The following is a 22,879-nucleotide window of genomic DNA, read 5'->3' as shown; positions in this document are numbered from 1 at the left end:
CCTGGATGTGTCCCAGTGTCAGCCCCTGGCACCCTGGCTGCCCACCCCTACTGGAGCAGTGGATGCTGGCATTTCCTAGGAGTGCATGTTTGCCAAAGCTGGTGTTTATTCCTGCTGTACCAGCTGCCTGGCACAGTGCCCACTCCTGGGCATGGCTTTGGGGTGGCCTTGGCAGCGTGGGGGACGGGCTGGGCTCACTGGGCTTTTCCCAGCCGAGCCTCCCCAGGTGCTGTGGTTCCACAGAGCTGGCAGGTGACACCGAGCCCGGAGCCCAGAGGCAGAGCCACTCTGCAGGTGCCCTGCCAGCCCCACGGGCACCTCGCCCTGCTGCTCCCCTCAGTGCCAGCACAGGACAGGCGCCTTCCCACGGCTGCCCCAGCCTGGCACGGCCCAGCAGGGCATGGCCCTGGCCTTGTCCCTCCCTGTGCCCCTGTTCCTGTGCCTGTTCCTGTGCCTGTCCCTGACCCTGTCCCTGTCCCTGTCCCTGTCCCTGTCCCTGTCCCTGTCCCTGTCCCTGACCCTGTCCCTGTCCCTGTTCCTGTCCTTGTCCCTCTGTCCCTGTCCCCCTGTCCCTGTCCCTGTGCCCCTGTCCTTGTCCCCCTGTCCCTGTGCCTGTCCCTGTCCCTGTTCTTGTCCCCCTATCCCTGTCCCTGCCCCTCTCTCCTGGACAGATGGCTCTCCAGGAAGGGCTGTCACACCCATCGTGTCCCAGCTGCTGAACCCCTGGGCACCAGGTGCTGGTTCCACAGGGCCACTGGTGCCATCAGTGTGGCATTCCCATGGTCACAGAGGGCCCAGAGCCAGGGAGTGTTCCAGGACAGGCTGCTCCAGTGGCCCTGCCCTTGGCAGTGGGGTGCAGCTGGGTGTCTGTGGGGTCTCTTCCAACACAAAGCATTCCATGACTCCAAGGTCAGGTGCGAGCTCTCCGGGCTTGGCAGAGCTCTGCTCCTCAGACAGACCCTGACTGCAGGGAGGCAGTGGGGAAAGGCAAGGCTTGTCCCTGCACAGCCCACCAGGGCTGGCTCTGCTGCTGTCATAGCTCCTGTCTTTGTCCTTTGTCTTGCTGAGGGGTGATAATTGTCTGAGGGAGCTGAGGGAGCAGGGACTCCTTTATTAAAACCAATAAGGGAGGGAGCCACAGGCCTTTAAAAATCACTCAGGAAATTATTGCTGACAAGTGTTTCTGGGCTCACCCCTCAGGAGGAGCGTGGTGAGGAGCTGGGATGCCCTGCAGGACATCAGCTCATGGATTTGCTGCCATGTGTGCCCAGGACCCCCGGGCTCACAGTGCCCTGCAGCTTCACTGGGGCCACAGCAGCTCCAAGGGGGCTTGTTTGAAATGTCTGATTCTGTCTGAACATGGCCAAAATCACAAACCAGGGCTGGGGAAGGGAAGGGAAGGGAAGGGAAGGGAAGGGAAGGGAAGGGAAGGGAAGGGAAGGAGGAAGGGAAGGGAAGGGAAGGGAAGGGAAGGGAAGGGAAGGAAGGGAAGGGAAGGAAGGGAAGGGAAGGGAAGGGAAGGGAAGGGAAGGGAAGGGAAGGGAGGGAAGGGAAGGGAAGGGAAGGGAAGGGAAGGGAAGGGAAGGGAAGGGAGGAAGGGAAGGGGAAGGGAAAGGGAAGGGAAGGGAAGGGAAGGGAAGGGAAGGGAAGGGAAGGGAAGGGAAGGGAAGGGAAGGGAAGGGAAGGGAAGGGAAGGGAAGGGAAGGGAAGGGAAGGGAAGGGAAGGGAAGGGAAGGAAGGGAAGGGAAGGGAAGGGAAGGGAAGGGAAGGGAAGGGAAGGGAAGGGAAGGGAAGGAAGGGAAGGGAAGGGAAGGGAAGGGAAGGGAAGGGAAGGGAAGGGAAGGGAAGGGAAGGGAAGGGAAGGGAAGGGACACAGTGGCATTGATGGAGAGAATGGCTAGAAAAGGAGGAGAAGGAGAAGGAAAAAGAGGAGAAGGAGGAGAAAAGAAGAAGAAAAACAGGATAAAATAAAGTAGACTTGAAGAAAACCTAAGAAATAAAATAAAATAAAATAAAATAAAATAAAATGAAAATAAAATAAAATAAAATAAAATAAAATAAAATAAAATAAAATAAAATAAAATCCAAGAAATAGAATGAAAAATAAGATAATAAAAACTAAGGGATAAAATAAAAACTGAGAGGTAAAATAAGGACTCCTGCTCTTGAAGTTAGACTTAAAACAAAAAAGTTAGCTCTTAATGTGCCTCTTTTTTGTCCCAGCTTCTCCACCTGGCTAAATTTACCTGATTTCTTCTGCTGCAGTGCTTCTCCCCTGACCCCTTTGGCTCTTTAACAAACAGTATCCAAATGTGGATGTTCTTCCCCAAAACACCCCTTCCCTCCTTTACCTGAACTTTTATGGCCAAGTGCCTGTGCCACTCTCTGTGTGAGCTGTAAATTCTGCTCCTCTACAGAATCCAGCAGAAGAAGAAACCCTCTTCACCCGAGGCCACAGATGCTCCTTCCCCCTCTGGCCCTGCTGGGTGTGCTGTGCACAGGAAATGAGTTTAAACTATTTATTTTTTCAATTGTAAGCAGGGGAGAACAGGGAGCGCCCTGTGAGCACCCTGCAGGTTCCACCTCCCTGGCACCTCCTGGGAAACCAAGCCCAGCCCCAGGAGATGGAGCTCTGGGAGCCTCCTGCACCTCCTCATTCCAGGGGTGCAATTGCACCAGTGGATTTCTCTCTTTCATCACAGGACGAGCTTTGAAAAGGAAAACGCCCGGGCCCGGCAGGTTCTCCCTGTGATCTGTGCTGGGGGATAATTCAATTACTGTAGGAAATTATTTTAAACATTAAGATGCACAAAGTTCAGTTTCCCCTGTTTCTGTGACTATCACCCAAGCTATTGATAAGATGTCTAAATTTATTGCAGAATAATTCTGCAGGAAAAGAGATAAAAGGTTCCTGAATAAAATATGAGGCGAGAGCTGTAAATTGTAGCAATGCATATCATTTCATTCAAATGTAGGAAGCAATTACCATCTGCTATACTCATCAGTTCCCTCCTTTATGACTTAATTATATGTTTAATGCTATCAGATCAAGGAAAGGGCACAATAGATGAATGAGTGAAAGAAACAGAAAAGATTCAGCAACAAGACAAAAGGCAGATGAAAAGTAACCCAAGAACAGAATTGATTTCATTTGTTGGGAGAGGAGTTAATTTAAATAGTATATTCTATCATCTCCCGTGCTGTACTGAGATAATATAAATCATGTGTTTGTGAATTTGCTTCATACAATTTTAACAAAAGCATTCAAGTTTCTGAAAACCCAGGGTCTGCAGGTTTTGATTTATTTATGAAATGAGTAACATTTACAAAGAAAGAGCAGTGAGTGACACCCGAGCATTTAAATGGTTATGAACAGCACTTTGCTGTACAAGTAGGAGATGACAGAGGGGAAGGCAGCGAGCTCAGCTCAGCCCTTCCTGCCTGGGCTCCAGGGCCTGCTGGGATCCTCTCCTGGGGACATGGGGCATGGCCACCAATGTCATGGCCACCACAGCCACCAGAGCCACCACAGCCACCACAGCCACCAGAGCCACAGCCACCAGGGCCACCAGAGCCACCAGGGCCACAGCCACAGCCACCACAGCCACTACAGCCGCCAGAGCCACCACAGCCACAGCCACCACAGCCACCACAGCCACCAAAGCCACCACAGCCACTGCAGCCATGGCCATCTGAGCCACCACAGCCACTACAGCCACAGCCACCACAGCCACCAGAGCCACCACAGCCACGGCCACCAGAGCCACCAGGGCCACCAGAGCCACCACAGCCACAGCCACCAGAGCCACCAGGGCCACAGCCTCTGCACCCTGTATCCCTGTATCCCTGTATCTCCATCCTGCACCCTGTATCCCTGTATCCCTCCATTCTGCATCCTGCACCCTCTATCCCTGCACCCTCTATCCTTGCACCCTCTATCCCTGTATCCCTGTATCCCTGCATCCCTCCATCCTGCACCCTGCACCCTTCTGACCATACCTGCCCATGGAGGAAAGTAATCCTGGAATAATGCAATTTGCTTAAATATCACATGGTGGGGTTAGAGCACAAAAAAGGATGTGATCTCCTGACAGAGCTCGGGTGCTTTTAACTCCCCCCAGTGTCAGCAGGAGCCGTGGGGCTGGAGCAAATCCCATGGGAATGCCTCACGGAGAACTGGACACAGCTGGAGTCAGAGGCACAGCCAAGTGACACCCCTGATTTAGATTGGATATCAGGAAGAAATCGTTCCTGTGAGGGTGGGCAGGCCCTGGCACAGGTGCCCAGAGCAGCCGTGGCTGCCCCTGGATCCCTGGCAGTGCCCAAGGCCAGGCTGGACAGGGCTGGGAGCACCTGGCACAATGGAAGGTGTCCCTGCCATGGCAGGGTGGCACTGGGGGGGATTTCTGGTCCCTTCCCACCCAAACCATCCTGTGCATCCATGATTCCCAGTGCTCAGCAGGGACCACGGAGGGGTTTGCCCCCTCTGAGGGGGGTCACCCTCCTGCAGCAGTGGAGCTGTCAGAGGGCTGGACCTGCATCCCCTTGTGGGCACCAACACCAGGGCCTGCCCACAGCCTCAGCCACCGTGTGGGCAGGCAGAGATGTGCTGGAAGTTCCAGAGAAAGGAAGCAGTTTTGTACTAATTCCCTTAATTTATTCACATCAAATGTCAGTGCAGTGTCATATAAAAGTCTTTTATGATTTTAAAACAAATGGTCCCTGAGGCAGGAAAATAGTTATAGTGCCATTTCTAAAATTAATTTAATTCCTGCGGAATAGAAATAAAAAAGGTGCCTGCTCAGTTGCACAAGCATCACAAATAGCACTGGAATGTTTCTGGAGAGGCTTTTCAGCTGCACCCACCCAGGGTTTCCCAGCCTTTTGCCAGCCCTGGCACTGGGAGCCTCACACTGAGCAGTGCTTCCTCAGCAGAGCTGCTCCTGCCTGCTGCCCTCGCCCCCTCCACTGCTGTCCCTGCTCTGCAGCTGGATCCACGCTGGTTCCACACTTGATCCACACTGGATCCACACTGGATCCACACTGGTTCCACACTGGGACAGGGCTGGCAGAGCTGCCAGGGCCAGGCAGTGCCATCCCCAGCCCACCTGTCCCTCTGGCAGGGGGACACACTGCCCTCACCCCAAAGAATCCCAGAACGGTTTGGGTGGGAAGGGACCTAAAACCCCCCCCAGTCCCACCCTGCCATGGCAGGGACAGCTTCCACTGCCCCAGGTGCTCCCAGCCCTGTCCAGCCTGGCCTGGGACACTGCCAGGGACCCAGGGGCAGCCCCAGCTGCTCTGGGCACCCTGTGCCAGGGCTCACCTCCTTCACAGCCAGCGATTTCTCCCTGACATCTAACCAGGATCTCCCCTCCTTCGTTTGGAAGCCCCTCTCCCTTGCCCTGTCACCACAGGCCCTGCTAAAGGTTTGTGCCCATCTGTTTTATTGTCCCCATGGTCTCTGGTGCCCGTGCTGGTGCCCAAGGGCAGTGCTGGGGGAGAACAAAGGGGTGAGACCTCCTGAAAGCTGCCGGTGTGGATAATTAAAATAAGTCCCATACACAAGGAATCCTGTTCAGTGACTCAGTCCCCACACTCCCCCACTGCTCCCACACACCTGCTGCTGCTCAGGCAGAAGGGAAGCACTTATGGATTTTTCGTGCTTTGTATTTAGGGCTCCACATTTTCTGTCTCCTTGGGCCCATCCAAGGCCACCCCCAGCCTGCTGGGGTTTGGGAACCTGCCAGAGATGCCTCCAGCTGCCCTGGCCCACCTGGAGCAGGGCAGGCTCCGTGCCAGGGAGTGAGGAGGAGGCAGAGGCAGCAGCCTGCAGCGGGAGCATGGCTTTGTCCCCTCCACATAGGGAGCACCCCGGGTTTCCCTCCCCAGGAGGGGTGCCCGGGCTGCACAGGGACCCCTCACCCCCAGACCCCTCCGTGTGCCAGGGGGAGCCAGGCTGGTGCATTCCAGCTCTGTGGGACAAGGGATGTGTGCAGCCCAGCCCTCGCCTGACTGGGGTGGAGCACTCAGAGCTCACCCTGCCTACAAAAGCCATGGGGAGGATGAGGAAGGAGGGTCGTGAAATGCTGCTTTTGGTGGGGAATGCTGCTGGGGAATGCTGCTGGGGAATGCTGCTGGGGAATGCTGCTGACCAGCCTGACTGATCCCCAGGTGAAGTGTTCCGTGTGAGCGTGTGGAGGACAATGCTCCCTGACAGAACCCAGCAGCAATGAGGATGGGAAGGCTCCTGATAAAGGAACCAACGAGTCAGAGTGCTGCTGCCTTACTGCCCTGCACAGCCCTGGGGACAGCAAGGCTGGGTGGGAAACAAGGAGGAAAAGGAATATGAGACTAACCTGGGGTGCAGAGGAGGGAGAAAAGGTGGAGGTTTGCAGGAGGTCCTGCCCCAGAGCCAGGGATGATGCCCAGAGGGTCCCTGCACCCTGTGGGGATCTGGGGCCCAGGGCCATCCCTGCTCCAAACATCCCAGTGCTCAGCAGACAACTTGACAAATTTGGTTTAACTGTTTTGATGTAATAATGTAATTAGGTAAAAGGGTTCAGCAACCAATTGCATTTCACTAATTTCAACCATCTGCTTCAGCACTTGTTCTGTGTGTGCCAGACTTCAGCGTCTTTGCTCTAATAGTAATTAATGAAACTGTTAATAAGCTACATATATCATATTATGCTGCAATAATTTATCAAAGGATAATGTTATGAGACAAGTTCTATATAACAATTATAGAAAATGGCTTACATTACTAATGCTGCACACTGCTCACTAGTTTCTTTACTCTTCCCTTCTTAATGAATTCCCTAATTAATTAAATGCATACGTTATACATAATTTGAAATTTAAAAACATCGCTGGGTCAGGTTTAAACCATCCTCTTTTACATGCTGTCTGCTTCTACAAGACACATATTAGCAAAACATGACCTCTATGCAAATGGGGGTGCCCGCTGCCGTTCCCATTCCCGGTGGTGGCAGCGGCACTCCGGCGCCACGCTCCTGTGCCAGGGCACAGAGTGCCACAGAGGCACCACCTGCAACCAACCCATCCACCAGCAGCCTTCCAGTCTCTGGCTGTGTAACCAGCCCTGTTCTGGGGAGAGCTGCCCTCAGTCACACACAGCCATCCAGCACCAGGGCCTCGCTGCCGTCACCCAGCCCTGATCACGAGGTCAGCTGAAAAATCCAGAAACCTTCCAAAATAGAGATGGGAACTTCAGTCTCTTCTCTTCAGATTTGTAAGCATCCAGCACACAATTGCACGGTACTTCCCAGCTTTCTGCCTCTACAGCTTTGGGGTTGTCCTGCAGAACATGACCACAAACTCTTCTTCCAAAGTTTCCATTTTCATTCCCATCTGACTTCCAGAACAGCACCAAACAGCCCAGCAGGACAGTGTACTCCAGCTTCAGTGTTTCCTTCAGTGGGACAGTGGAAGGTGTCCCTGCCCACAGGCAGGGTGTGGAACTGGATGAGCTTTAAGGTCCCTTCCAACCCAAACCATTCTGAGATTCTTGTGCTCCATGGAAGAAATACAATCTACCAAGCTAGCCAGGCTTTGGCAAGAGATCATTCCCTCACAAATTCTTTTCAGACAATATATTATTTACATTGCTAAGACATTATACAGAGACCCAGAGTGGGTTATATTAGCATTTCCTTATCTTCTGGGGCACTTCTGGCTGAAAAAATGTTGAGTTTTCATCTTCGAGCAAGCTTGCTTCCGTGCTTTTCCATCTGACGCGTCAGATTATTTTAATGATGAAGTACTTGATTAAATTAATTCCTCCCTACAAAAGCAGCTGTCTTGTGTCACGGAATCTGTTCAGCTATCTGGAACATTTGTACTTGCCAGGGAGGAGAGCCAAGGCGCAGAGTGTGCGGAGGGGGTGCCTGACCATACCCAGACTTTGTCACAACGCGTAAGGCTGAAGCTCGGCGGGCGGCTCGGGTCTCCCCCTGTGCCCAGGGATCAGGGAACAGGCTGCTGGCCTGGCCCACCGGCCAGGAACGCACTGCCAGCAGCTCCAGGGGTCCCTGTGCGGGTGCTGAGCCCTGCTGTGCCCACGGCTGAGCCCCAAAACACGGCCCTGGGGTGGGGGGGCAGGGCCAGCAGTGGGGACCCAACCCTGCCCGAGGGAGGGTCAGCACCAGCAAGGGGGAAAAACAAATGAAAATGGAAAACTGTGCCAGCATGGTGAATGAAGCACAGACCATGTGCAGCAAACTTTCATTTCTAAACAAACAGAATTGTTCCATTTAAGTTCATCTCTTGCTTACTATCAAGCTGCTGCTCAGTCTTTTTTCCCTTTAGAGAGTTTTTGCAATCTTATCCTTCCCTCCCTCTTACTGGGAGTCCTCAAGCAACATCCCCACATGCAAATCCTCTGAAATCAGAACTGCCTGCCGCGTCTGAAGGAGTTTGCTTGGCAAAGAAAAGCCTTGGAAAAACCACAGAATGGCCATTCCTTTCTATTCCATCACACAATGTAACCATAGGATGGGTTTTGATATTACTTATTTTTGGAAGTATGAATAGTAATGTAATTTTTTCCACTTATTTCTTTTCAATATTCATATGCACTGCAGTGGGCTGCAGCCCTTTATTTAACAAAATCTCCTACTTTGGCTTTGAAATACAGTGCATTGCTATTAAATTTATTAATACCAGAGAACTTTAAGAGAGTTTAAGCTAAGTTTAGTAAAGCTGCAAAATACCAGCTCAGGCTTTTTTTCTTTCACTTTGGTGCCTGTATCCCGAGTTCTTGGAACAGCTTCTCTGGTGGCTCACCTGAACCGAGCAGCAGCCAAGCAGGGGGAACACCACAGGATTGACACCTGGGGGCAGCCCATGGCCACAGACTACAGAGCCCATGGCTACAGCCACACAGGCCAGGCTCACTGGGGCTGCCTGGCGTGCTCTTAGGATGCTCTGCACAGCCCACCTGAGCTCCCAGGCTGGAGCCGGCAGGCAGCCCCAGCCCTCAGCTGCCAGCACTGCCGGGACAGCCAGCAGAGCTGGCACAGCCAGCACTGCCAGCATAGCCGGCACTGCCAGCACTGCCAGCACTGCCAGCATAGCCAGCACTGCCAGGACAGCCAGCACTGCCAGCATAGCCAGCACTGCCAGGACAGCAAGCAGAGCAGGCACAGCCAGCACTGCCAGGACAGCCAGTGCAGCCTAGCACTGCCAGCACAGCCAGCACGGCCACAACAGCCTGGAGAGCCACCACAGCCAATGCAGCCTGGCCTGCCAGGACAGCCAGCACACATGGCACAGCTGGCACAGCCAGGACAGGTGGCACAGCCAGAAGAGCGAGCACAGCCAGCCCTGCCAGCAAAGCCTGCCACGTCCCAGCCTGCCGGAGCAGGAGCCCGAGCAGGAGCAGGAGGGTGGTTCCTCTCTCGTTCCTTCCTTGGCGCTCTCCGGCTCAGCCCACCGGAGGCTGCCGTGCTCGCCAGCGTGGCTCCCGTGCCCTGTAATTGAGCGGGATGTGGAACACACCCACGTCCTCAGCAGCGGCTCAACCGCCGAGCGCCGCGCCAGCTGCCACGTGGAGCAGGGACACGCACGGCTCCGCCGAGCCACGGCCCCTCTGCCCCCGGCGGGGACCCCCGATGCACAGCCCGAGGCAGAGACGCCCCAAGACCGGGATGTGCCCCCCAGCCCCATCACTGACCCCCGGGATGTGCCCCCCGAGCCACACCACCCGGACTGTCTCCCCCAGGCACAGCCCCGCTGCTCCCGGGAGGTTCCGCCGGGGCCGGGCGGATCCCCGGCTCGCCTTCCAGCGCGGGCGGGTCCGGGCGCGGGGTGGGGCGGGTCAGCCGCGTCCCGGCCCCATCCCCAGCCCATCCCCATCCCCGGTCCCGGTCGCGGCCCGCCTCCCGCCCCTCTGGCCCGGCGGCTCCGCGCCCGCCCGGGATGAGCGGGCTGCGGCGGCTGTTCCGCGGCAGCGGGCGGGCCCTGGCCTTCGTGTTCGCCGCCTCGGTGGCCTGGGTGCTGCTCGACATGGCCGCGCTCCGCCTCTCGCTCGGCGAGGCGGGCGGGCGGCTGCTGCGGGAGGCGGCGGGACGCGGGCCGGGGCCGGGGCCGGGGCCGGGGATGGAGCCGGGGATGGGGATGGGGATGGGGATGGGGCCGGGGATGGGGATGGGGTTGGGGCGGGTGCGGCCCCGGCGCGGCCCCGGGGCGCCGGCGAAGGCAGCGGCGGAGCCGGGAGCAGCCCCCGGGGGCCCGGGGCCATCGCCGCCGCCCCGCCAGTCCCCGGGCCCCGGCGGCGGGACGGGCAGAGCGCTCCCCGGAGCCCCCGGGAGCGAGCAGCGCCCCTCCGGCACCGCGGCACCGATCGGCCCGGCAGCCCGGGATGCGGGCACCGCAGCCCAGCCTGGAGCAGAGGAGACCAACAAGGGACGCGGAGAAACTCCCTCCGAAACTCGCTTCATCCTCAGTAGCAAGGAGGGGATGATTCTCGCCGGCCCCGCAGCCCCGCGCCGTGGGCCCCACTCTGCGGGCAATGCCACAGGGAGACGTGGAAAGCACAAAGAACTTGCTGACAAGAGCAGTGACGGTGCCCACGCTGCGACTGCCACTGCTGGGGCCACCGCTGGGGGTGGCCGGAGCCGGACGCTGGGTACGACCCCAGGAGGAGCTCCTGGAGCAGCTGGCACTGGCCGGGATGGGCAGGAGCAGAGGGAAGCAGCTCCTGGAGCAGCTGGCACTGGCCGGGATGGGCAGGAGCAGAGGGAAGCAGCTCCTGGAACAACTGGCACTGGCCGGGATGGGCAGGAGCAGAGGGGAGCAACTCCTGGAACAACTGGCACTGGCCGGGATGGGCAGGAGCAGAGGGGAGCAGCTCCTGGAGCGGCTGGCACTGGCCGGGATGGGCAGGAGCAGAGGGGAGCAACTCCTGGAACAGCTGGCACTGGCCAGGATGGGCAGGAGCAGAGGGGAGCAGCTCCTGGAGCAGCTGGCACTGGCCAGGATGGGCAGGAGCAGAGGGGAGCAGCTCCTGGAGCGGCTGGCACTGGCCAGGATGGGCAGGAGCAGAGGGGAGCAGCTCCTGGAACAACTGGCACTGGCCAGGATGGGCAGGAACACACAGGGAGCAGCCCAGGGATGCACAGAGTCCTGTCCATGGATGCAACGCTCGCCCCGAGAGACCCCCGAGCTCCCGGCCAGTTTGGACACCCTGTTGCTGTCCCTGATGATAAACAAGAAGAAGCAAAAAGCAGATGGAAAGAAGGAAACTTCAATGTCTACCTCAGCGATCTGATCCCTGTGGATCGAGCCCTCGCAGACACCAGGCCTGCCGGGTAAGACCTGCTCCCCTTGCCCAAAGCCCCGTGTGCACCCTGGGCATGGCTCCGTGGCTCTGGGCAGGGCTGCTGGGGGAACACCAAGCCCTCCACTTCAGCCGTGCTGCCTGTCAGATGGCTTTTGTCTGTCCAGCTCAGAGCAGCCTGTTGTTAAACATCAAACTGGGTAAAGTTTGCAGGTTGTCATAACCCATTGAGCCCAGCTGCCAAGGGGCCAGGACAGCCAGCACAGGTGATAGGCTCAGGCCTCTCTGTGTCTTTGGACACTGTACCTGGTGGGTAAGGTGTAGCTCTGGTTACCTGGTGGGTAAGGTGCAGCTCTGGTTACCTGGTGGGTAAGGTGCAGCTCTGGTTACCTGGTGGGTCAGGTGCAGCTCTGGTTACCTGGTGGGTCAGGTGTAGCTCTGGTTACCTGGTGGGTCAGGTGCAGCTCTGGTTACCTGGTGGGTCAGGTGCAGCTCTGGTTACCTGGTGGGTCAGGTGCAGCTCTGGTTACCTGGTGGGTCAGGTGCAGCTCTGGTTACCTGGTGGGTCAGGTGCAGCTCTGGTTACCTGTGTGTCAGGTGCAGCTCTGGTTACCTGGTGGGTCAGGTGCAGCTCTGGTTACCTGGTGGGTCAGGTGCAGCTCTGGTTACCTGTGTGTCAGGTACAGCTCTGGTTACCTGGTGTGTCAGGTACAGCTCTGGTTACCTGGTGGGTCAGGTGCAGCTCTGGTTACCTGTGGGTAAGGTGCAGCTCTGGTTACCTGGTGGGTCAGGTGCAGCTCTGGTTACCTGGTGGGTCAGGTGTAGCTCTGGTTACCTGGTGGGTAAGGTGCAGCTCTGAGCAGCCAGAATTCGTGTGTTGGTTCCCGTGGGTTCCCACTGCCCAGAGGGGCTCTCCCACCTCAGGCTGCCATGGCCCTTCCCTCGAGGGAGGGTCACCAGCCCTCCCACCAGGACCTGCTGTGGCTGCACAGAGCCTGCAGGAGACGAGCTGAGTGCTGGCACCATCCAGCACTCAGACTGGAGAGGCAGTCTGGGGCACTCTGCTCAGTGGGGCCGTGCAGGGAGGGGTGCGGAGTCTGGCTTTGGAGCAGTGTCACAGTTACAGCTGTCACCCTGAGGAGTGAACTGACCCTGCAGGGCTCAGCCCTGCGCTCCAAGAGAGCCACTCCCTGCCGGCAGAGGAGAGCGGGACAGGCGAGGGCAGTGCCTCGCCGACAGAAGGACAGGAGGCTGGACAGCCCCGTCCTCAGCGGCCAGGCGGGCTCGGCAGGGCTGGCTTGACGCTGGACTTGATGGCCTTAAAGCTCTTTTTCAACCAAAGCCATTCTGGGGTTGTGACAGCTGCAGGGAGGGAGGGAGGGAAGGTGCCAGCTCAGGTGAGTGCCAGGTTCCTCTCGTTCTCTCAGCCCTTCCTGCAAACACCTCTGAGCCCGTGGGCAGGTGAGAGACCCACCCATGTCCCTGTTCCTGCACTCACAGTGGGTACGGTGGGCTGGGAATTGTGCCACGATTGTCCCCGTGCCACAGCACCGTGCAGGCATTGCCTGAGGCGAGCCCTGCCCGGCAGGAATGAGCAGGGCAGACAGCTGTGGCTGTTCCTGATGCCAGCTGTGCAGGGACGTGCGGCGCGGTGGCGCAGAGCCAGCCCGGCTCGGTCCGGACAGCCGAGCCCGAGCTGCCCAGCAGGAAGCGCCTCCGGCACTGACGCACCCGGCCAGGAGGAGAGCTCTGCTGTCCCGGGAACTCCTTGGCCAAACAGGGATGGGAGCTGCTGCCTCGGGGCTCGGAGCTGCCCTGGGCACCCTGGTTCTGGCAGGAGCCTGTGCCAGCTGGGGGAAGGGGCTGGTGGCAGCTCTTGGCAGCCAACAATTTTTTTTTTTTGGTGTATCCAGTCTGTCCCAATTTAGACTCCAGTTCCTGTTGTGGCTCTGCCTAAGGTTCTGCCCTAGGCACTGAAATCTGGCCATTCCTGCCTCCCTGTGCTCAGGGCTCGCTGCTTTTGGAGCTTTACGGGCAGGGCTGTGCTCATGGACACCGTGTCCCTGCAGCTGGTGTGGGGAGAGGCCCTGAGGAGGAGTGTGGGGCAGGAGGCTTGTGGGGAGCATCCCATGCAGAGCCTGGACCCAGAGTCCTGGGGCTGAGTGAGAAAGGGAAGAGAAGGCTCCAGGGAGACCTTAGAGCCCCTTCCAACGCATGGGAGCTTCAAGAGAGATGAAGAGGGACCCTGCGTTAGGGTCTGGAGTGCCAGGACCAGGAGCAGGGGTTTCCTCCTGCCAGGGGGCAGGGATAGATGGGATATTGGAAGAGAATCCTTCCCTGGGATATTGGGAGAGAATCCTTCCCTGGGGACACCCTCACAGCTTCACAGGTTGCCCAGAGAAGCTGTGACTGCCCTGTCCCTGGAGGTTTGAGGCCAGGCTGGATGGGGTTCTGAGCAGCCTGGTTTGCTGGAAGGTGTTCCTGCCATGGGAGCCCTTGGAAGGAGTTGGGCTTTGAGTTCCCTTCCAACCCAAACCATCCCAGGATTCTATGGTGGAGGACAAAGGGGGCATGCCCCAGGTCTGCTCAGCAGCTGCCCAGCAAGGTGAGGCAGGGCTGGATCCAAAATGGACTTTTTTGGTGTTTTCTGCCCACTGACCCCCTTGAGACAGAAATACCCATCTCAAGGATTGCGAGACAGAGTAATTCTGGGGTGAATTTCACTTAGCCAGAGCACTTCTCATGAACTGCAAAGCCCAGAAATACCTCTAAATTTCCTTCAGAAGAGTTCCTGTCAGAACAAGTGAGTCCTGTCTGTCCCAAGGGGCTGCCCATGAGAGGGGCCCTGGGACAGTGTGTGGAGCCCCCTCACCCTCTGTTCCCCTCCCAGCACTGCAGGGCTTTCCCTCCGTGTGTCAGGCTGGCCATTTTCTCCTTCCCCACACATTCCCCCTCCCCACACATTGCCCCCCTTGCCCCACACAGTTCCCGTCCCACACATGCCCCGGCCGCACACAGGGCCCCCGGCCCCACACAGGGCCCCCGCCCCACACAGGCCCCCGCCCCCACACAGGTCCCCTCCCCACACAGGCCCCGGCCCCACACAGGCCCCGCCCCACACAGGCCCGGCCCCACACAGGCCCCGTCCCCACACATGCCCCGGCCCCACACAGGCCCCCGTCCCCACACATGCCCCTCCCCACACATTCCCTGTCCCACACAGTCCCCTCCCACACATCCCCTTCCCCACACATTCCCCTTCCCACACATTCCCCTTCCCCACACATTTCCCCTCCCCACACATTTCCCCTCCCCACACATTCCCCCTGCCCCACACAGTCCCCTTCCCCACACATTCCCCTTCCCCACACATTCCCCTTCCCCACACATTCCCCCTTCCCCACACATTCCCCTTCCCCACACATTTCCCTTTCCCCACACATTTTCCCTGGGCATTTTCCCGGGACCACAGGCCTGCAGACTCCCAGGAGCGTGCCTGCCATGCCTGTGGGCCGCGTTGCCGTTGCAGGTGCTCTGAGCAGCAGGTGCACGCCGACCTGCCCAGCACCAGTGTCATCATGTGCTTTGTGGACGAGGTGTGGTCGGCGCTGCTGCGCTCCGTGCACAGCGTCCTCGGCCGCTCGCCCCCGCGCCTCCTGCACGAGATCATCCTGGTGGACGACTGCAGCACCAAGGGTAGGGGAGCCTTCTGCTGCCTCCATGAAACTCATATAGCTCGGGGGCGAAATGCAATCTGTCCTCTGTAATTCAATTCCAAGTAGGAGAGAAATCACATTTTCTCCTTTCTCTGTATTGAAGTGCATCCCTGGCCTGTGCTGGGGCTGAGGGTGATCAGAGGGCAGGGGGTGCTGGGGCTGAGGGTGATCAGAGGGCAGGGGGTGCTGGGGCTGGCTCTGGGGGATGAGGGCAGGGAGTGCTGGTGGCTGAGGGTGATCAGAGGGCAGGGGGTGCTGGGCCTGGCTCTGGGGGATGAGGGCAGGGGGGTGCTGGGCCTGGCTCTGGGGGATGAGGGCAGGGGGTGCTGGGGCTGGCTCTGGGGGATGAGGGCAGGGGGTGCTGGGGCTGAGGGTGATCAGAGGGCAGGGGGTGCTGGGCCTCGCTCTGGGGGATGAGGGCAGGGAGTGCTGGAGCTGGCTCTGGGGGATGAGGGCAGGGAGTGCTGGGGCTGGCTCTGGGGGATGAGGGCAGGGGGGTGCTGGGGCTGGCTCTGGGGGATGAGGGCAGGGGGTGCTGGGGCTGGCTCTGGGGGATGAGGGCAGGGAGTGCTGGGGCTGGCTCTGGGGGATGAGGGCAGAGGCTCCAGAGGCTCCAGGAGCACCAGGGAGCTGCGTCCTGCCCAGCCCATTTGTCTTTGGGGCATCCTTCCATCAGATGCTCCCAGCCCTCAGTGGCAGCCCCCAGGCAGGTGCCCCGTGCTCCCAGGGCTGGGGACACACTCTGGGGTGGCTCAGAGGGCAGCAGTGGGAGCAGTGCTGAGCCAGGATCTGTGCTGCACAGGCCTTCCATGGCCATTCCAGCTAGTACCCAGCCCCTGCAGTGATGCCTCCACTCTCTGCTGGGCTCAGCCCTCCAAAATCGAGGAGTGGTGCAGTTTGCCCACTGCTGGTTCTCCAGGAGAGCGCTGTCTCAGATGGCTCAGAGCCCTCACCACGGGCACCAGGAGCTGTTCACAGCCCAGAGCTGAGCGCCTGGCGTGCCCAGGAAGATCTGTTTGTGGCTTTTCACGGTGTCAGAGGGTGGCAGGGGCTGAGCCAGGTGGCTGTCCCCTCTGCAGAGTACCTGAAGGAGCAGCTGGACGCGTACATGGCGCGCTTCCCCAAGGTGAAGGTGCTGCACCTCCAGGAGAGGCACGGCCTGATCCGGGCCAGGCTGGCGGGAGCCAAGGTGGCCACAGGTAGGACAGGGGCACGGGGTGGGCCAGGCCTTGGGGACACAGCCCAGGCTGCACATGGGATTGGCACTTCTGACTGCACCACTGGAGCCTGTGGGATTTGCATGGGAACAAGGCAGGGCAGGATGGAGGGGAGTGTGTGTGGGGGGGGATCTGGGGTGGATGGAGCAGCTCCAGGGCTGCCAGAGCTCCCAGCCAGGGCTGGGGGGCTCTGCTCCTCCTCCAGCCCCTCCAAAGGCAGCCTCACGCTCAACAATGCCAGGGAAAAGACTTTAATTCAGACAAGAGTCTTGCATTCCTAGTTTATGGCTTAATGCTTTGCGTGGGGGCTCAGAGCGATCACAGAGCTCTTCTCTGCCATCAGCACAGCTTAAGGAGATGCTGAGGGGAAACTGGGATTGGAGGGAAAACAAGAAAACCCAACTGGAGCAATCAAACCCAAAAACATTTCCGGGCTAACAAGCTTTAGGGGACCCCAGAGGTGCTGGCCCCCCCTCCAGCACCGTCTTTGTCCCTCCCAGGGCACCAAGGGTGTCCTTTTGCCACCATCTCCAGCCCCAGCCCCATCACCTGTGCTGCTGGGCTGTGTCAGCCCCAAAATGGCCATTTCTGTCAGAAGCTGCCCCTGCCAGGCTGTGTCAGCCCCAAAATGGCCATTTCTGTCAGGAGCTGCCCCTGCTGGTCTGTGCCAGCCCCAAAATGGCCATTTCTGTCAGGAGCTGCCCCTGCCAGGCTGTGCCAGCCCCAAAATGGCCATTTCTGACAGGAGCTGCCCCTGCCAGGCTGTGCCAGCCCCACGATGGCCATTTCTGTCAGGAGCTGCCCTGCCAGGCTGTGCCAGCCCCAAAATGGCCATTTCTGTCAGAAGCTGCCCTGCCAGGCTGTGCCAGCCCCAAAGTGGCCATTTCTGTCAGGAGCTGCCCCTGCCAGGCTGTGCCAGCCCCAAAATGGCCATTTCTGTCAGGAGCTGCCCTGCCAGGCTGTGCCAGCCCCAAAATGGCCATTTCTGCCAGGAGCTGCCCTGCCGAGCAGGGAAGGAACGCTCTTGGCTGTGGCTGGGCAGGTCCGGGGAGCCAAGGAGGGCCTGGCACAGTCAGCAGTGCCCCAGGGAGCCCACGGGGAGCTGCTCAGCAGGGCAGGGTTGGAGTGCCCGAGGCTGAGCCTGCCCTTCCGTGCCCCAGGCGCTGTGCTGACCTTCCTGGACTCACATGTGGAGTGCAACGTGGGCTGGCTGGAGCCGCTGCTGGAGCGCGTGCGCCTGCGCCGCACCAAGGTGGCCTGCCCCGTCATCGAGGTCATCAGCGACAAGGACATGAGGTGAGGCAGCTGTCCCTGCAGTGCTATCACCGCCAGGATCCATCGCAGGCCGTGGAGCCTTGGCTCCAGACCCCTCAGAGCCTCCAGAGCTTTCCACGGGGCACACAGAGCGTTGCTGTCCACCAGAAATCAACAGTAGCTGTGGATGTGGCCCCTGTTCATCACACACCTTTCTGCTTTCTCACAACTTTTAGTACATGAGGAGGATTCCTGATGAAATTTGTTAAAATCCAGGTTTAATTACCCACAGATATTCATCTTCTCTCATTAGGGGTGACATTTCAATCAGGAATGTGACTCAGAATTAGCCAGCCCCATCTTTCCTCTGTTTAGTTACATGACCGTGGACAACTTCCAGCGTGGGATTTTTACTTGGCCAATGAATTTTGGATGGAGACAGATTCCACAAGAGGTCATTGAGAAAAATAAGATCAAGGAAACTGATATAATAAGGTAAATAAAAGAGACACCAGAGCTTTGCACACCAGCCCGTTCCTTTGGTAATAATTGAGCAGCAGAGGCTCCTTTGAGGCCAATTGATGTTATTTTGTGGCCAAGTATTGTTCCTGTGCTTTCAGAACAGGGGAGGCACAGGCAGTCCCCCCATCAAGCATGGCTAAAGCCCAGGGAGCCTTTCTCCCCACGCATGGCACTGCTGGCGTGTCAGCCAGGAGAACATTTCACTGCCTTGCTTGGCAGTGCCTTTCTTTCTTTCACTGCTTTTCTTGCCCTTCCCTGCCCCGTTACAGCTTTCAGGCCCTCTCTGTCACAGCCTCTGTCACACCGTGTGGCCTCTCTGTTCCCAGGTGCCCCGTCATGGCAGGTGGCCTGTTCTCCATCGACAAGAAGTATTTCTCTGAATTGGGAATGTACGACCCAGGACTGGATGTCTGGGGAGGGGAAAATATGGAGATTTCGTTCAAGGTAGGTGACCGTCACACAGGTGCAGCCCTGCCAGCCTGGGGGGGTGATGGGGCTCGGGCAGGGGCTCCCCAGGGACAGCTCCATCTCCCTGGGCACCTGAGCCCCTCTTGGCTTGCCCAAGGCAGCGCCCACCCTCAGCTGTGTCTGTCAGTGACCTCTGTCCCTCAGGTCTGGATGTGCGGAGGAGAGATCGAGATAGTCCCGTGCTCCAGGGTCGGGCATATTTTCAGGAATGACAATCCCTATTCCTTCCCCAAAGACCGGGTGAGGACGGTGGAGAGGAACCTGGCCCGCGTGGCCGAGGTGTGGCTGGACGAGTACAAGGAGCTCTTCTACGGCCATGCCTACCACCTGCTGCACAGCGTGGATGTGGGCGACCTGAGCCCGCAGATCCGGCTGCGGGAGAGGCTCCGCTGCAAAACCTTCCGCTGGTACCTGCAGAACGTCTACCCGGACCTGGAGGCTCCCCTGGTCAAAGCCAGTGGGCTGGTACGTGCCCAGGGGCTGCTCCCAGGGGCTGCCCGTGCCCTGGGCTGCACACCTCCCGGGCCTCTGGCAGCTTTTGGGGCGTTTCTTACGGCACAGAGGTCTGCATTCCTGGGCATTTTTGTAAGGAAATAGGTCACAGTCAGAAGGGATACCTCTGCTCTAGAGGGCTGGTTGGGTGTTTGGATGGCTGAGCTGGGCACACGGCAGTGCTGGGACCGGCTGTGCCCAGGGCTGGGAGTGCCTGGGGGTGAGAAACCAGTCCTGGGAGTGCCGCTGGAAGGGGCTGGGGGTGGGTGAGAAACCCCCCCGTGCTGGGAGTGCCGCTGGAAGGGGCTGGGGGAAAACTGGCCTCGCCCCCTGCCCTGGCTCGGGGGGCACATGGTGGTGCGGGGTCTGTAGGTGCAGGGTCTATAGGGTCAGGGTCTGTAGGAGCAGGGTCTATAGGGTCGGGGTCTGTAGGAGCGGGGTCTATAGGGTCAGGGTCTGTAGGGTCAGGGTCTGTAGGAGCGGGGTCTATAGGGTCGGGGTCTGTAGGAGCAGGGTCTGTAGGGTCGGGGTCTGTAGGAGCCGGGTCTGTAGCACGGCTCCGCCGCCAGCAGAGCGCAGCAGCCGCTCGCGTTCCCGGCGCTGCGGGGCCGGGAGGAGGGACCGGCACCGCTCCGGGCTCGGAACCTGCGCCTCGCCGGGGGCAGTGGGCAGAGAGCACTTTGAAGCTGTTTTGGGTTCAATGCTGCCTGCACAAACCTCTTGCTTGGCGCCTAGTGAGAGAAACCGGGTCAGGCTCCCCTTCTCCTCCACCACAGAATTCCAGAATGGTTTGGGTGGAAAGGGACCTTAAAGCTCAGCCCATTCCATCCCCTGCCATGGGCTGGGACACCTCTCACTAGACCACGGTGCTCCAAGCCCCGTCCAGCCTGGCCAGGAACACTCTTTTCTGCCTCCCTTAGTTATGTGGACGGTGTTAATTAGAGTGTCCCGTGAGCCCAGCAGGTTCAGTGCAGTGTAACATCCTCTCCCCCTCCTGGGAATTTCTGTCTAAATCTGCATTTTGTTTCTGTTTCCCAGCTCGTTAACGTGGCCCTGGCGGGGTGCATCGCTGTGGATGGCTCCACCCTGGCGTTTGAGGAGTGTGATGCTACCAACACGGTAAGGACAGCCCGCAGGCACCCCGGCTGTTCCCCCCTGCCCGTGGCAGCTGGCACGGAGCTCCTCAGCCTCCCGCGGTGACCTGTCCCCTCCCCGGGGGCTAACACAGCCCTTCCCACATGGCCAGGCCGTGCCTGGGAGCAGCAAGGGGCAGGAGCAGCCTGTAGCCAAGCAACAGTGTCAGAAACAGCAAATTCAGCTGGTTGGGAAAGTTTGATAAAGCTGTGAGTTTGCACATGAAAACAGAGAAAGATTTGTGATCTGTGTGCAGCTGCTGGACATCCAGCTGTACCTCACAGCCCTTTCAGTGCCAGGGGGCAGGGATGGATGGGAGATTGGGAAGGGATCCCTGGCTGGGAGGGTGGATGTGCCCGGGGCACTGTGGCCAGCCCTGCCATGGAGCCTGACGGGGCCGTGTCTCCTCCTGCTCTCTGCCCACAGAACCAGATGTTCAACTACACCTGGCTGAGGCTGATCCAGCACGGAGAGCTCTGCCTGGCCCCAGCGGGCGTGCTGGGAGCCGTGGGCCTGCGCCAGTGCCAGGGCAGGAGCCGCAGCCTGGCCTGGCTCCACGGGTCACTGGCCACTGTCCAGCCCGGCCTGGTGAGTGATGCTGCAGCTCTGTCCCCCAGGGGATAGCAGGAGGGGTCAGGGCTGGCCCCTGCCCGCCCAGCAGGTGCCAGGAGAGCACTGACAGGGCACAGCCCTGCACAGGGGCACCCCACCCTCTGCTGCCCGCTTTGCCAACGCCACCTGTCCCCTAAAGACGGGCTGGTGCCCAGGCCCCCCCATCCCTCATGCCCCTCTGCCAGGGGTTGTGTCCGTCCCAGTGCCGAGCATCCCGACACGGCTGCCAGGCTGGGGACACTGGGGGACCTGCAGGCACTGCCACACTCACAGCAGCAGCAGCAGCAGCAAAACAGCCAAAACAGCCTGGTTTTACACAGAAAGCGTCAATAGCACTTAAAGGGAGATGAGTCAGCATCGATTGGCTCTCAGCTCACAGGGGTTTTTAAAGACAGCACTTATGGAAAGGAGAAGAATGGATACTTACACTAATTGCCTGCACTGCACAAAGAATCATGGCTCTACCTCTGTCAGCCTGGTGCAAGTAGTTGTCCAAAATGCTCTGAAATGACACAGTCTATTGCTGAGAAAAAAACACTCTCCACTTAAGAAAGAAAAAATGTAGCATTCAATAGACAGACAATTTCCTGTTGCCCTTTGGTTTTTTCAGCCTAAAGTGTTGAATGTCAGAATGCCACAGGCTCACGTTGGGTGTTTAGGGAAAAATACTAGAAAATTTTTATCCACTTACTGAAAATTGTGAAATTGTCATTTCACTTTGTGAAAAATAGGCAGAAATGCCCAGGGAGCTGTATGGGGCACGGGCAGGTCTTGTCTCCTGTCACAGCCCGGTTTCTCAGCTGGGGGAGAGATGGATTTGGTGCTGCTCTTTTACTGGTGCCAGCAGCAGGAGTCTGAGGAGAGCCCTGAAGGAGTTGCAGTGCTTTGCCCTCTCCTGACATCAGGCATTGCATTGTCCAAGGATGTGAAGTGCAGTTCCTGTCTGCACAAAGGTGCAGCTTCTGCCCAGGCCCCCTGCACAGGTCACACCAGGAGTGTCTCACTCGGGGTTACTGAGCTGCTCCTGAGGACCACTGCAGTGCCAGGAGTGGCACAGAAATGTCCCTCACCTGTGGCAGCACCTGCAGCATCTCCTGGCTGGCCACAGGGTTTAGAGAGGTGAATCCAAGCAGATGTGAAGAGCAGAAGGATGGAGGTCACTCAGACTCTTTGTCCTTTCCCTGCCCCAGCTCTTGGGCTCCAGGGCTGAGTTACCTGACATCCTTGTCAGTGCAGTGACTGGGCCAGGCTCATCAGCCACAAGCTAAACACAGAAATCAGTCTCCTGCTGCACATGCCCTGTGGAGCAGATCCCACCCGAGGGACTCCCTCCACGTGGCAATTGCCACACAGACAGTGAGAGAGCTCATCTCTCTGTTCCCAGCCAAGCAAAGTCCAGGACAGATGTGGTGTGACTGCACAGCTGTGGTGTGACCCCGGCCCAGCTGCAGCTGCAGGCATGGATGCCAAGCCAAAGTCCCTGTAAGTCAACAGAGGTGTCTCAGCAGAGATACCTCTATTAGGGACAAGCCAAAAAGGGCACACTGTGAGGAGCTGGGCTTTCTCAGAGGGAAAGTAGAGTTGCTGCTGCTGCTGCTGCTGCTGCAGGAGCCCTGAAGCCTGAGCACCCCCTAAGCCTGAGCCCCCCTGCAGCCCAAGCCCCCCCGAGCCTGAGCCCCCTGAGCCCCCTGTCTGTCCCCCAGAGCGCCCACCTGGTCTCGCAGCACCAGCGCCTCCCGCAGCCGGCGTGCCTGGAGGTGGATCCCTCGTTCCGAGCCCTGCGGGTGAGGGGCTGTGACGCCAGGAACCCCCACCAGAAGTGGCAGTTCAGCAGGTACCACGCCGACTGAGGGCAGCCCTGCTGCACAGGACTGCCCGCTGTCACTGTGGCTCCGGGGGACATCGGGTGGCTGCCCAAGGGAGAAGTGCATTTCCAGTGGGAACTGGAATGTGTGATGTGAGACCTGCACGTGGAGGGATCCCAGCACCCAGAGCAGCATGCCTGAACAGAGCAGCATCATTTCCCTCTCTGCAGGAGACTCTGGGAAAAACTCATTTTCTGTATTATTAAATGGAAATATTTTTTGAAGTCCCCATCCTACTGTAAGCAAATCCCTCAGCTCCCTCTGACAGCAGCATAAGCTACAGAAATACTTCTGGGC

At 58.6% G+C, this 22,879-nt stretch overlaps 1 protein-coding gene across 1 annotated transcript; it reads left to right on the top strand.

Moving 5' to 3' along the window:
• Positions 1–10,339: 10,339 nt before the first annotated feature.
• GALNT5 (polypeptide N-acetylgalactosaminyltransferase 5) lies at positions 10,340–22,810 on the top strand. Its single transcript, XM_030240225.2, has 10 exons — positions 10,340–11,333; positions 14,832–14,998; positions 16,098–16,217; positions 17,396–17,531; positions 17,865–17,984; positions 18,338–18,455; positions 18,624–18,944; positions 20,010–20,090; positions 20,532–20,693; positions 22,421–22,810. Exons 1-10 carry the CDS (start codon positions 10,483–10,485, stop codon positions 22,565–22,567), a joined length of 2,223 nt encoding a protein of 740 aa, XP_030096085.2. The 5' UTR covers positions 10,340–10,482; the 3' UTR covers positions 22,568–22,810.
• The last annotated feature ends 69 nt before the right edge of the window (positions 22,811–22,879 follow it).

Source organism: Serinus canaria, chromosome 7, assembly GCF_022539315.1.
Source record: "Serinus canaria isolate serCan28SL12 chromosome 7, serCan2020, whole genome shotgun sequence".
Taxonomy (NCBI): Eukaryota; Metazoa; Chordata; class Aves; order Passeriformes; family Fringillidae; genus Serinus; species Serinus canaria.
Note: the sequence above shows the minus strand (reverse complement) of the source record. Positions and strands in the feature narration are given on the sequence as shown.